We start from the raw sequence: 13218 nt of genomic DNA, 5'->3' as shown, positions 1-13218 counted from the left end.
AGCTCCAAAATGACAAAAAAGCACCATAACAGAATCATAAAATTAATCCATATGACTCATAAACAATATTCCTATAAACCAAGACTATAAGTCTTGGTGAAGAACATACCAATAATCATTATGCTCTGATAATGTTTCCCTCCATCAAAGTTCTAAAAATGTATGTGATCAAACACCAGTGGTGCCATATTTGCCATATTTTAGTCTGTGTGTCACACAAAGTCAAGTTTGATATTTCAAGCAATGAAAACAAAATGGTATTCTACATTTTTAGGGTGCATTTTTTTGCGACTTGTTATGACTCCTCTTCTAACCTAATTACCTGTGTATATTTCCTTTGTTTTCATCACTGCAGTTGTACATGTACCAGCTCTTCAGGAGTCTGGCCTACATCCATTCCTTTGGGATCTGCCATCGGGACATAAAACCCCAGAATCTTTTGCTGGACCCAGACACAGCCGTGCTCAAACTCTGTGACTTTGGCAGGTCAGTTGGTAATCTCTTGATAGCTAATTCATAGGACACAATGCCTTTTTCTGATAACCTTTCAAAGGTCTAGTGTCGGCCCCAGTGGATCTATGAACTGAAAGCATCGCTTTATTGCATTTAACCTGATAATCCCATATTACACCTCACCAGAGGCCTCCAGATGGTCTCGCTATGCTCTGAGATATCTGTGTGCTGACTTCAGCCTTTTTCATTTAGCCTACTTTTCACATTTTTCTGCTTTAGAATACTAGTAAAGATTTTAGGTGAAGTGATATTCGGATGTCCATTTCTCACTTGCCTTACGTGGGTTGACTGAAAAGAGGGCATGTGATTCTGCCGCTTGTTACTGATCACTTAGACAAAAAGAATGCAAATTTTCCTTGAATTATGATGAGACCTTGAGATATTTCGAGATGTTAGCAAATCAACTCAACATCTAGACAAAGAAAGAAACCATCTTTAGATATCAGGTGACTTTATAGCTTTTAGCTAAAATATAAGAAAAGGTTGGTCCAAACACTTTTAGGGGTTAGAGTTACTAATAGTGAAGGGCCTATTTACATTTAGCCACTTCATGCCTTTTCACTGATCGGATAGCTATCCAAACATGAAAAGACCAGATATAAATGCCCTCTGAAACACTTTCCAGACAGATTTCAATCCAATCACTCAAACCACTTCAGGAGACTGGACAAGTGTAAATGCGTCTGGGTGTTGAAGCCATAAATGTAAATTTTACTTTTTCCCGAAATTATAAAAAACAAAGGTGTGAGAATGTCTGCTCCCGTTAGCCAGATATAACAGCACTACTGTTAAACGTATCATATGGCCCACAATAGATGAGTAGCATTTCTCTTCAGCAGTAGCGGCCTTTGCTATGTTTCACTTGAAACGGGCCTCACAACAGAAGGGGCCTCCGTTTGCCCTTAAAAAAAGAGCCCCGCCCCCCATCATCACGCAGCGCACACACACCAGTGTCATAAATTAATGGGGGCTTGGGGCAAAAGTGCCACCAAAATTAATAAAAATGCTTCCAAAAACCAAGATAAGCAATATCACATGAGCAAAAGTGCTGTTTTCCTGAATATCAGCACGTTTGCAAATGTGATATTGATTTCATACAACAATTCAATAAACAATAAGTTAGGCTATTAGGTGACTTACATTTTAGACGCAATATTGTCAATATTGACTGTTTTGCCAGTGAAATTTTTGCCAACGAAAATAGTTCCAAACAGTAGAGCCATTGCTCATCTCATTACTGAATGAATCCATGTTTTTGAATGAATCGTTCTAATGAATGACTCAACAACTCACTCACTTCTGTTTGTCCCTGAATGAATCAGCCGTTTTGAATGAATCGTTTGACTGAATGATTCAATGACTAACTCATTAAGATGATGATTAGCCTCCACATACTGGCGGTTTTAGTATCATTTTATTTTAGCTGAGGGACTAAGGGACGAAGATTGAATGCAGTTTTTGTTTTGTCATTAATGTAACAATAGTTCTGGTCCGACTGTTTCTTTGAAACGGACTTCCAAGTTGCAAAGGCTGCCTCTGATCTTCAGCAAGCTGACATGCAAACTCCCACAAATGAAACTGAATGTCTGGCGTCACATCCTGAAGCTTCATTAAAAGTAGTAAGACTAAATCATCTAACCAGTTCTGATGCCGCTTTCTTTCCTATTGCAGTATTTGATCTGATGATAAATTTAATGCAGCTCACGTCTGTTGCTTTCATTAATGCGAACTCTGTTATATTTGCATATAGCGTAGAAATTAAAGATCAGTATTATATTTGTTTTTCACAGACACATTTATGAGGCCAAGTGTAAATGGAACAGTTTTAACAAATTTGATAGCTATCCGATCAGAGAAAACACATGGAATGACAGGGCCCAAAAAAGTGAATGGTGATTTATAAACATGTTTGACTGAAATGGTGATGAGTGTGATCAGAGACTGTACTGGATCAGAGAGTTACACCTGTGACAATATGTCTTTTTGTTTACAGTGCTAAGCAGTTAGTACGTGGAGAGCCCAACGTTTCCTACATATGCTCACGGTACTACAGAGCCCCTGAACTCATCTTTGGAGCAACTGACTACACCTCCAGCATAGGTATATGAGCTGTAATCATACAACTGCATCTACCATGCAAATCATTTCTGCTTTAATAAACTACTCCTTCATTGTGTTGCTATTACCTTATCATTATAAATATGCAAATCCATACCAATAGTGACCTTTGTGAAAAAGAAGTACACTTTAGCATACTTTTATACGAGTACTATAATATATAATACTGATTACATTAGTAATATACTTGAGTGCGAACTGAATGTAATGTTTTTGGACACTTAATTGCAGTCACATACAAATGTATTATAGTTTCAGTTTATATTAAGTGGACTATTATTTTATTAATATATTATATGCAAGTACATTTTTTTTTTACATATTCTTTTATGATTTGAAGTACACTACATGTGCACTTTCAATACAATTAAGCACACTTATTTTTCACAAGGGGATACACTGATGTATCAGTTAGGCTAAATATTTATTTGATATTTGGCTGTTGTGGGACTAGCAATAATCATACCAGGTTGTTTGATTCATAGTGATAGTAGTTCCAAAATCTACAGCCTGCAAATTTCACATTTGCACAGTCTACTAATACTCTGACTGGTAGTTGACATGAAGTTGCTAAGTTACTTACAGTAAGTAGTATGTCTATAGTGGACTATCGAAATAAAGTGTCTTGCAGAGAATAGGCCTTATACCAGGGGTGTCCAAACTCATTTCTGGAGGGCCACTGTCCTGCAGAGTTTAGCTCCAACTTGCCTCAACACACCTGCCTGGAAGTTTCTATTATTCCGAGTAAGACATTGATTAACTGATTCAGGTGTGTTTAACTGGGGTTGGAGCTAAACAGTGGCCCTCCAGGAGCAGTATTGGACACCCCTGCCTTATACTAAGATTATGGAGCTGAAGGATCTCTCATCAGCTCAAGGCTTTTTTTCACTCATATTCTGAGCATTGTTTTATGCTTTTTTTTATTTACGTGTCATTGGTGATTTTGCAAGGACATGCAGTGAGCAAAGAAGGCTCATAGTGTAAAAGATGTGTTCTGTACTGTCTTGCTTTGTACTAGTCCTTGACCTTTGGCTAATAAGAATGGCCTTCCCTCATTCTCACCATCTCTTTGACCCCCTTTCATTGCAGACGTGTGGTCAGCTGGCTGCGTGCTGGCGGAACTGTTGCTAGGACAACCAATTTTCCCCGGCGACAGTGGAGTGGATCAGCTGGTGGAAATCATCAAGGTACTGGCGCCACTACACCGGCACTTCTGTCTGATTTAATCTCAATGTTTGCATGAGTTTGTAGGAAGAACAATTATTGCACCACAGTCAGTTTATAGGTTTAGATGGTTTGTTCTGTACAAGAGTGTTAACTTGATTTATGGGTGTTTCTTCAAGCACAGGCAGTTTCTTTCTTAGAACTCTCTTAAAACTTTTCACACTCTTACTAGTTAATGTGTAATTACAAATGTATTTAAATACATGCCAAGTTTCAATAGAAATGACAAAATGAAGTGTGTTAGTTTACTATAAATGCTTGTCAGTACATTTGGCAGTACAATTTAACTATATTTCAAAGAAAATAGAAGTAAGTTCGTTCACCCAGAAATTAAAATTCTGTCATCATTTACTCGCCCTCATATCATATCACACTTGTGCTATGCAGCACGTTTGAGCTTGCAAGAACCAATGACATTCATTCTGGTGTTACGCAGCAAGTTTGAGCTTCAGCAAGAATCAGTGAGGTTCATTCTGGTGTTACGCAGCAGGTTTGAGCTTCAGCAAGAACTAATGAGGTTCATTCTCGTGTTATGCAGCAAGTTTGAGCTTCTGCAAGAACCAATGAGGTTCATTCTTGTGTTACGCAGCAAGTTTGAGCTTCCACAAGAACCAATGAGGTTCATTTATGTGTTACGCAGCAAGTTTGAGCTTCCACAAGAACCAATGAGGTTCATTCTCGTGTTATGCAGCAAGTTTGAGCTTCCACAAGAACCAATGAGGTTCATTCTCGTGTTATGCAGCAAGTTTGAGCTTCAGCAAGAACTAATGAGGTTCATTCTCGTGTTACGCAGCAAGTTTGAGCTTCCACAAGAACCAATGAGGTTCATTTATGTATTACGCAGCACGTTTGTGCTTCCACAAGAATCAGTGAGGTTCATTCTCGTGTTACGCAGCATGTTTGAACTTCCGTGAGAACCACTTCCTTGGTTGTTGAATTTTTTCATTAAAAGTGTAAAACAATAAATTTTATGCCTAAAATAAATTTGAAAACTAAAACAAACAAACATAATAGGAAAGGCTTGGTAAATCTTTTTCAATACTTTGTCATGTGAACTTTGTATAACAAAAAGAAAACAGTGAACTACATTTTAATCAATCCCCGGAACATAAAATTGCCTATAGCTGAAGGAACACTATTATGTTATCTTGACTGGTCTTTCTGTGCTTGTGGTCACAGGTGCTTGGCACTCCCACACGTGAGCAGATTCGGGAAATGAACCCAAACTACACCGAGTTCAAATTCCCGCAGATTAAGGCCCATCCATGGACTAAGGTGAGTAAACAGGTACAGGTCAACTGTTTTACTACTTCTAGCACAGCCGCCTTCCACCTCCAGCCCTCAGCTCGACTCCTCATCCTGGCTCCATTTCATTCATATCACCCGTCTGCACCACACAGGACTCGCCGACATTATTGTTCTTGGACGCTCTACTTCTCAACTAGTTGATTAAAGAGGATGGAAAATTTCAGTCAGGATTGTGTCTACCTATAGTCATCCTCTTTCTGAGCTCTGTTGTGATGGTTAGCCAAGTGACCTTACATCGGTCTGTTCCAAACCTAGTGAGCTGCCTATGTAAGAATCCCAATCAGAGAGGTTTTCAGAATAATTATGCTGCCTCCAAAGATAGCTTAATTTAGAAGACAGAAGGCAATTCTATAATGCATTGTTAAGATAAAAAAAAAATAAAAAAAGCTAAGATGCTGGCAAAGAGTTTATAAATATGTAAATATACATTATGTATACTGTATAATTATGATTCATTCAATACTAAATACAATTAATCAATAAAAATAGTTTGGTCTAATTAAAAATGGCCTATTTTAATAATTTTTATATGTGTTCTATGTATTATAAGAAGGCAGCTGCATATTTAGCCATTAGTCAGGATGGCATTTCACTAGGTTTTGGAGCAGAGCCACTCTCGGCCAGTGATGTCACATCCGCATGTTCATTTGAATTGAATGACCTCACCAGATATGCTCTACATTGCTTACTGACTTCATTACAATTGTTGTTTGCTATGTGTTCTACGTTTTTGGGTTTGTTTTTGTTTTGTTTTTTGTGCTTGTGATATACACTACTGTTCAAAAGTTTGGGGTCAGTAAGAATTTTTTTAAAGAAATTAATACTTTTTTATTCAGCAAGCATGCATTAAATTGGCAATGTGGCATTCATAATGATACCAAAGCTTTACACAAAAAATATTAAGCAGCACAACTGATTTTTTATAAATGCAGCCTTGTTGGGCATAAGAGGACAATGTTCTAAAACATCAAAATAATCTTACTGACCCCAAACTTTTAAACGGTAGTTTAGATTTTGCCTTGCAACTGAAAATGTTACCATGTACATCAAACTGATCTTGCTGAGTCATTTGAAAATGCAGTTGAAGGACAGATGAACTGTTCTGGATGGACATGTTTCAACTGGTAATGAGTCTTGCTACTTTTCTTTGGTTTGATTAGACAGGATTTTTTTTTTTTACATAAACTAATCGTCAGTTTATGGCAATTAAAAACAATTTATACTTAAGTAATATGCAGATATGAAAATGAAATGTGTCTGGCCATTGCACTAACATAAATTTACGCAACACTGTAGTCCACATTAAGTATAATAGCAGGATCTTTCAGGTGCCCCCTGGTGGTCATTGTGTATAGTACACAACTGAGCTGCAGGGTGTGTTTAGTCTTATCCTGCTTCCAATCAGACCCCTCCCTTCAAGACAGTCTTACCTTCTGCACAGGATATGCCCAAATGCCTGTGACTCAAATGCCCCAAAAAGAAGAAATTCCTTCCTCTCTCCCCATCAGAACAAGGCTTATTTCAGTTTTTGCTAGGATGGGTAATTTTTTTTATAGACAATCACCTTAAAGACTTGCCAACAAAAAGCATTTGAACATTTTACCTTTATTACCCAAATATAGTTCCTTTAAATAACACCCCATAATGGGACATGATATCACCCTATACAAGGCAAGTTGCCACAAAGGGAACCTGGGGCCTCATTTCTAAAGATGTGTGTATAATCATCCTAAGTGTGAGTGTAAGATAATTTTCTACATGATTCATAGATGATTCAATTTCCTAATGATTCATAAAACATCTATAGGCACAAAAGAAATTCCTAAAGGCACGCTGATTTATTAATTGTAAATGTGCATGTGAATGAATTACTTTTTAAAAACGGTGAGAAGGAATGAAATATAAAGCTTATGCAAAAGTTATTCATTCATAGTGTACGGTTATTCATTCAAAAAAGGTTTGAAAGCGCTCTTTCAATCCTGATTTGTTCCTCATTTTTATTGGACAAGATTATGCTGCCTTTATGTACTATTGGAAATTTCCTACTTTCCACTTCTGAAGTTGTGATTACGAGCTTGTCACATTCAAGTGCTTTGTTGTTGGAATGAACAGGAATCATGGAGGACACCAGGTGGGAAAATCTTATTAAAGCCAAAATAATATTTAGCGTCCTATTCATTGACATTCACAAAATTCACTGCACTATCTAGATAGTCAGCTTGCTGACATTTCTGGAATTTCAGTCAAACGCAGGCTATTTTCACTGTGTATAAAACATACAATACGCTTCAAATGATTACTCATGTATGTAAATATGTAGTACTTTAATGACAAGACAAGGCAATGTAGCTGTTTTGGAAAAAAACAGAGAATACCTGTCACAGCAGCCATGTTTAAATTTTAAGACGCCCATCCTAGAGCTTCCCAGTGGTAAATACGACTTGAGAGGGCTTTCATGTCCAATTTTTAACTAGGAAACTCATATATTTACGATAATTCTGATAGCACATGTCATGAAGGCAGCATTAAATCCATGGAATTTAGGATCGAATCTGATCATATTTACATTTTATAAATGAGGCCCTTGCTGTTTATTGATCCTTATTTAAGAAGAATACATTGCCAAAATATGTAAAGAAGGCCATTGTTTGTAATCTCTGCATATAGGTTGGTTCTCTTACTAAACTTCTTAAACTTCTCCGCAGGTGTTCCGGCCACGCACACCTCCGGAAGCTATTGCGTTGTGTTCTCGGCTGTTGGAGTACACACCGACCGCCCGACTGACCCCACTAGAGGCCTGCGCTCATTCCTTCTTTGATGAACTGCGGGATCCAAATGTCAAGCTTCCTAATGGCCGTGAGAAACCGTCCTTATTCAACTTTACAACTCAAGGTAAGGCATTATGTTGCATTTGCTTTTATGAAGACAATCCAATTGTTGATGATATTTTTAAATCAGTTTTTCTTTTCTCTTCACTCAGAGCTGTCCAGTAACCCATCTCTGGCCTCTATCCTAATTCCCGCTCATGCACGTAACCAGGCAGGAGCTTCTACTCCCACCAACGCCTCTACCACTTCAGGTCAGTTCTTGTTTTAGACACTTTTTGTGCTCATCTGTCATCCCTTATCATTTGTATATAGCTCACTCTGACAAAATATTGACAAAAAATGATATCTCGATATTTTCTGGGATTTTGTCAATAATGATAATTAGGTTTTGTAAGAGCTGTAAGATTGATCCTCATTCCCTGGGCCTCAAGAGGTGCACTAGCAACTGACGCTAGAGACTGCGGTCTTTTACGTCATTGTCTGCGCACCCGCCTCCCATTCCGGATATGCTGAGCGGGGTTGAGTAGGACCGGTTAAATTTGGTGCCGTGACCCAGATGGAAGTGAAGTTTAGGGATGTAAATGTAATGGAGGACAACTAGTAAGAGCTCTGCGTGTAAACCTCACTCCCTTGATCTTAAGAAGTGCGCTAGAGACTGCAGCCTTTTGTGTCATTGTTAGCGCACCTGCCTCCCATGCTGGAGACGGCTGTTCGAATCCCGCTCTGAGCAGGTTGAGTAGAACCAGTTACATTTGGTGCCATGACCCGAATGGGAGTGAGGTTTAGGGGGGCTGAGTGTAACGGAGGCCAGCTAGTAATAGCAGTGCTTGTAAATCTCACTCCCCAGGCCTCAAGAGGTGCACTAGCAACTGATGCTAGAGACTGCGGTCTTTTGCATCAGTGTCAGCGCGCTCGCTTCCCATTCAGGAAACGCCGGTTCGAATCCCGCTCTGAGCGGGTCGAGTAGGACCGGTTACATTTGGTGCCGTGACCTGGATGGGAGTGAGGTTTAGGGGGGTGAGTGTAACAGAGGCCAGCTAGTAAGAGCTCTGCGTATAAACCTCACTCCCCAAGCCTCAAGAGGCATGCTAGAGACTGCATAGTTTTTTGCGTCCTTGTTAGCGCACCCCCCTCCCATGCTGGAGACACCGGTTCGAATCCCGCTCTAAGCAGGTCGAGTAGGACTGGTCACATTTGGTTCTGTGACCTGGATGGGAGTGAGGTTTAGGGCAGTGAGTGTAACGGAGGCCAGCTAGTAAGAGCTGTGAGTGTAAACCTCATTCCCCTGATCTCAATAGGTGTGGTAGAGACTTGAGGAGATGTGGTCACATGGAGACACCGGTTCGAATCCCGCTCAGAGCGGGTCGAGTAGGACTGGTTGCATGTGCTTCTGCTGGTACCTTGACTGGTTTAGGCCTGTAATAGACAGGTGACTCCCAAAGCTTTTCATATTCTTTATATTCTGTCACAGCAGTGACTATATGCTTAACTATATCGTATAGAAATATAAGACAAAGACACATACAGGGCATACAGTGCTGATGTTTGGGAAAAACAGCACTCTTATTCGTGCGATACTGCTTAACTATATCGTATAGAAATATAAGACAAAGACACATACAGGGCATTTTTGCCCTTATATATTGAATTTTGCAGGCATTCTAACTGCTTTCTACTAAGCTACATCATGCAGTGAATGCATGGACTCTGGAATTGTGGTTTTGTTTGTTTTTTGCAAAGTGAATGACATACTTGATAATGTCAGCTTCCACGTCGTTACCAAAATAACAATTACAATATTATTGCACACCCCTAGTTCATTTTTTTCTTCATGTTTCTACATGTTGTTTGGACCACATGACTTTGTTGGTTGAATCACATGATTTTGATTTTATGGATGTATTTGAAATAGTAATAAGCTGGTTTATTTATTTATTTATTTTTACTTTTTTACTTCACTACAGAGTAAAGTTTTCTTCAATGAGAATTTTATAAAAAATTAATTCATTTAATGTGGCTTTTTATTATTTTTATGTGATTATTAAATCAGGACAGTACATAACATACAATATATACTAATAAAAATGAAAATCTATTCTCTTTGTGTCCAGATGCCAATAGTGGAGATCGCAATCAGACCACAACTGCAGCCTCTGCCTCCGCCTCCAACACCTCAACCTGAGAGCCCCAGCCAATCAGACCTGACCCTGCCTCCAGGGCCATGCCCACCCCACTGCTCACCAGCTTATTGGGCAGGATTTGAGTCATGTAACCACCACTCTTATTCAGACTGCAAGAGCCAACCTTCATTTACATCTTTTTTTAACGAAGTTCAAAAAGAGTTCAAAATGATACATGGAAAAGCCTTGTCGAGAACGACAGAGACAGAGAGAGCAGTGAGGAAATGGGTTGGGTGGGGGGTAAACCGTAAAACCTGGTCCGTGACCAGCCGGAATTTTATTTTTTTTCATTCTCAGAGGACAATCTTGTTATGTAAGCAATCTGGTAGCCAGATCCATCCACTTCCATTTCCATTTGGACTCCACTTCTCTCACCTGGACTGTCTCTAACTACGTGTTCTGTCCCTCTCTACTGTTCTGGGTCTCTTATAGCGCATGGCTACCCCATGTACAGTATATATATATATATATATATGTATATATATATATATATATATATATATAGTATGTATTGGGGGAAATGATGCAGCATTCAAAACTAGAGGAAATATCGCATCTAATTGTATCTTTAAAAAAAAAAACACAAAGCACTATACAAGAGGTATAAATGTAAAAACCGCATGTTCCAACCACAAAGCCAACAGAGAAATTCTCTGTTGCAAATGATCTAGGAGTTTTAAGTCTGCTGAATGTTTTATTTTGTTTTATAAAATGGGCAGTCTAGGGGAAGGGCAGACATTTTGATTGACAGGTGAGACATGTGTCTCCATCTCTGTGTTCTTGTATGATATATACATACACAGTTTATATATTACTTTGCATTATGTAAAATATATATATATATATATATACATAGTTATATATAGATCTATATCTAGCATCATCGGTCCAGAATCCATCATGGATTGTCAGGGCAGTGGAACATTTTGCCGCTGACCAAAATAATACAGTATGTTTATGACTTAGAACTTGGACACATTTTGCTGGAGCTCCTTTCTAGCAAGCATTTTGCTCTTTTGTGCTGTTTTCCGTTCGCCCGGTAGAATTACAGATCACCTTCTGTCTTGATTTCCTCTCGTTATTTATTGTTGCGTGTGGGTCAGTGTTGTAATGCTCAGATTCATTGTTCGTATTCACACATCGAAACATACAGCTAAACATAAAGAATAGGTGAAGAAAACTCATTGATTTGGCGCAGACGACTCGCGGACTGTGTTTGTGCTGCATTCACAATGTTAAACTGATGTGGCTGTGTTGGTTCAACCACTACTTTTTTCTCTGTCACGTTTCAGCATACTTTCAACCTGCTTACAGAAAAAATTACTTTTTCTTTATCCAAAATGTCTTAATACGCAAAGTATAGCAGTACATGAAAACTACAGACATGTATATACAGTACAGAAATATTGCTTTTACTTTTTATTTTAGTTTTTTTTTTTTATATATATATATATAATTTGTAAGCATGTGTGAGTGAATGTGTACATGCGTGTGTTCTGCTATGTACATATATATGCTGACCTGAGAACTGTTAATGAGCGAAAACAAAGACGAGGGATTAAATGAAAATGGATCAAAGGAAAAAAAAGAAGATTAAAAACAGATTTAAAAGATCAGGGCAAGAATGACCTGTTTGTTGGATACTGTAGACAAGGAGCTTTCTCCAGCCATATAGTTCAATCTTATCTGTACAGTAGGTCCCAGCTATATTATTGTAACTATATCTAGTAATGTATAGTGTATCTATAGTTTGGAGTGCCTTTGCTTCCATACACTTCCTGTCCCTAGACCACACCCCCTTCTGGTCTACACTCAAGACAGACCACGCCCCTTCATGTGACCCTCTGCAGGTGCTGTTAATTGGTCAAGTCAAAATGACTGATAGCTGACTTCATTTCCTGTCCGAAACCACACTCAGTGGCATTTCTGTAGTGTTTCTTTTTCTTTGAGTTGTGATTCACTCATGTATTGGCACAAATGTTTTTGTATGTGGATGCAGTCGCGTTCCTGTGGAGCCAATCACGATGTGCGTTCTTACACTCGTTCCACTACCAAAGCGAACCAACTGTGAGCGTGTTGTGACGTAACTGCGACATCCCGGGGGCAATAACGATTTCTTTTGTGTTTTGGCTCATTGGCCAGCTGACAGTACATAGTAGAGATGTCACGTAGCACCCGCCGGACCCTCATCCCCGCAACCTCAATGTAAAGCTTGCTTGTAAGATACGCATTCATAGATGTGTTGCTTTCCACAAATGGTGTGACCACTTCTTGTGACTAAAGTTAGAGTAAAAATGTAAAGACACAAGGGTTAAAAACAAATACAAAAAAAAAAAAAAAAAAAGACAAAAAGACAAAAAAAAAAATGTTTTAAGGACTGTGGGCTAAATACAGACTATCGCATTACATACACTTATTGGGAAAAAAGTTGTCTTGGTTTAAAATGAAAAAAAAAAGCAACCTGTATAACATTAATATTACTTGAATGCCTCTTTGTGACTGAAATTTTTATTTTATTTTAAATATATTCCTTTTCTGTGAAGGTATGCTAAATGTCTCCTCTCCTTGTAAATATGTCCGTTTTGGTCCTTGGTGTGACTTGGATTCAGAGACTAGTTACCTGGTACTGTAATTTGCATTAAATAAAGAGTAGGATAGCTTGGAAATGACCCTGCATTTGCCATGTGTCTTTCTTTTCGCAGCCCAAAATGTGTCTCACCTCAAATTCAGTCCATTTAGATTAAATTAAACTTCAATTAAATGGGTGGTTGATTATGATTTAACTTTTTTAACATTTGTTAGTGTGTAATGTTGCTGTTTGAGCATAAACAACATCTGCTTAGTTACGACGCTCAAAGTTCAATGCGGGAGATATTTTCTCTTACAGAAATCGCTTTTTAAGGACTACAACAAGCTTCTACCCGGGTTAGTGACATCACTAACCCTAAAATGTACAGAAACCCTGCCCCCGAGAACACACAACAAAGGGGTGAGGCCAACACAAATGCAATAGCATGTCATAAAAGCAAGATGACAACGTAAGTTAT

General features: G+C 38.6%; 1 protein-coding gene across 2 annotated transcripts in view; it reads left to right on the top strand.

Moving 5' to 3' along the window:
• Positions 1–12840, top strand: part of gsk3ba (glycogen synthase kinase 3 beta, genome duplicate a) — a 61245-nt gene extending 48405 nt beyond the window's left edge. The window contains exons 5-11 of one of the 2 annotated variants that reach the window (XM_051906961.1): positions 356–486; positions 2507–2613; positions 3721–3818; positions 5035–5142; positions 7869–8055; positions 8144–8242; positions 10103–12840. In XM_051906961.1, coding sequence (XP_051762921.1) covers positions 356–486; positions 2507–2613; positions 3721–3818; positions 5035–5142; positions 7869–8055; positions 8144–8242; positions 10103–10173 — 801 coding nt within the window. In that variant the 3' untranslated portion in view covers positions 10174–12840. The remainder of the gene's footprint in view (positions 1–355; positions 487–2506; positions 2614–3720; positions 3819–5034; positions 5143–7868; positions 8056–8143; positions 8243–10102) is intronic. The other variant, XM_051906962.1, reaches the window with a different exon arrangement.
• Positions 12841–13218: the final 378 nt, after the last annotated feature.

The sequence above is a fragment of the Ctenopharyngodon idella genome, chromosome 9 (assembly GCF_019924925.1).
Source record: "Ctenopharyngodon idella isolate HZGC_01 chromosome 9, HZGC01, whole genome shotgun sequence".
NCBI classification, from domain to species: Eukaryota; Metazoa; Chordata; class Actinopteri; order Cypriniformes; family Xenocyprididae; genus Ctenopharyngodon; species Ctenopharyngodon idella.
The sequence above is the reverse complement of the archived record's forward strand: the minus strand, read 5'-3'. Positions and strand labels throughout refer to the sequence as shown.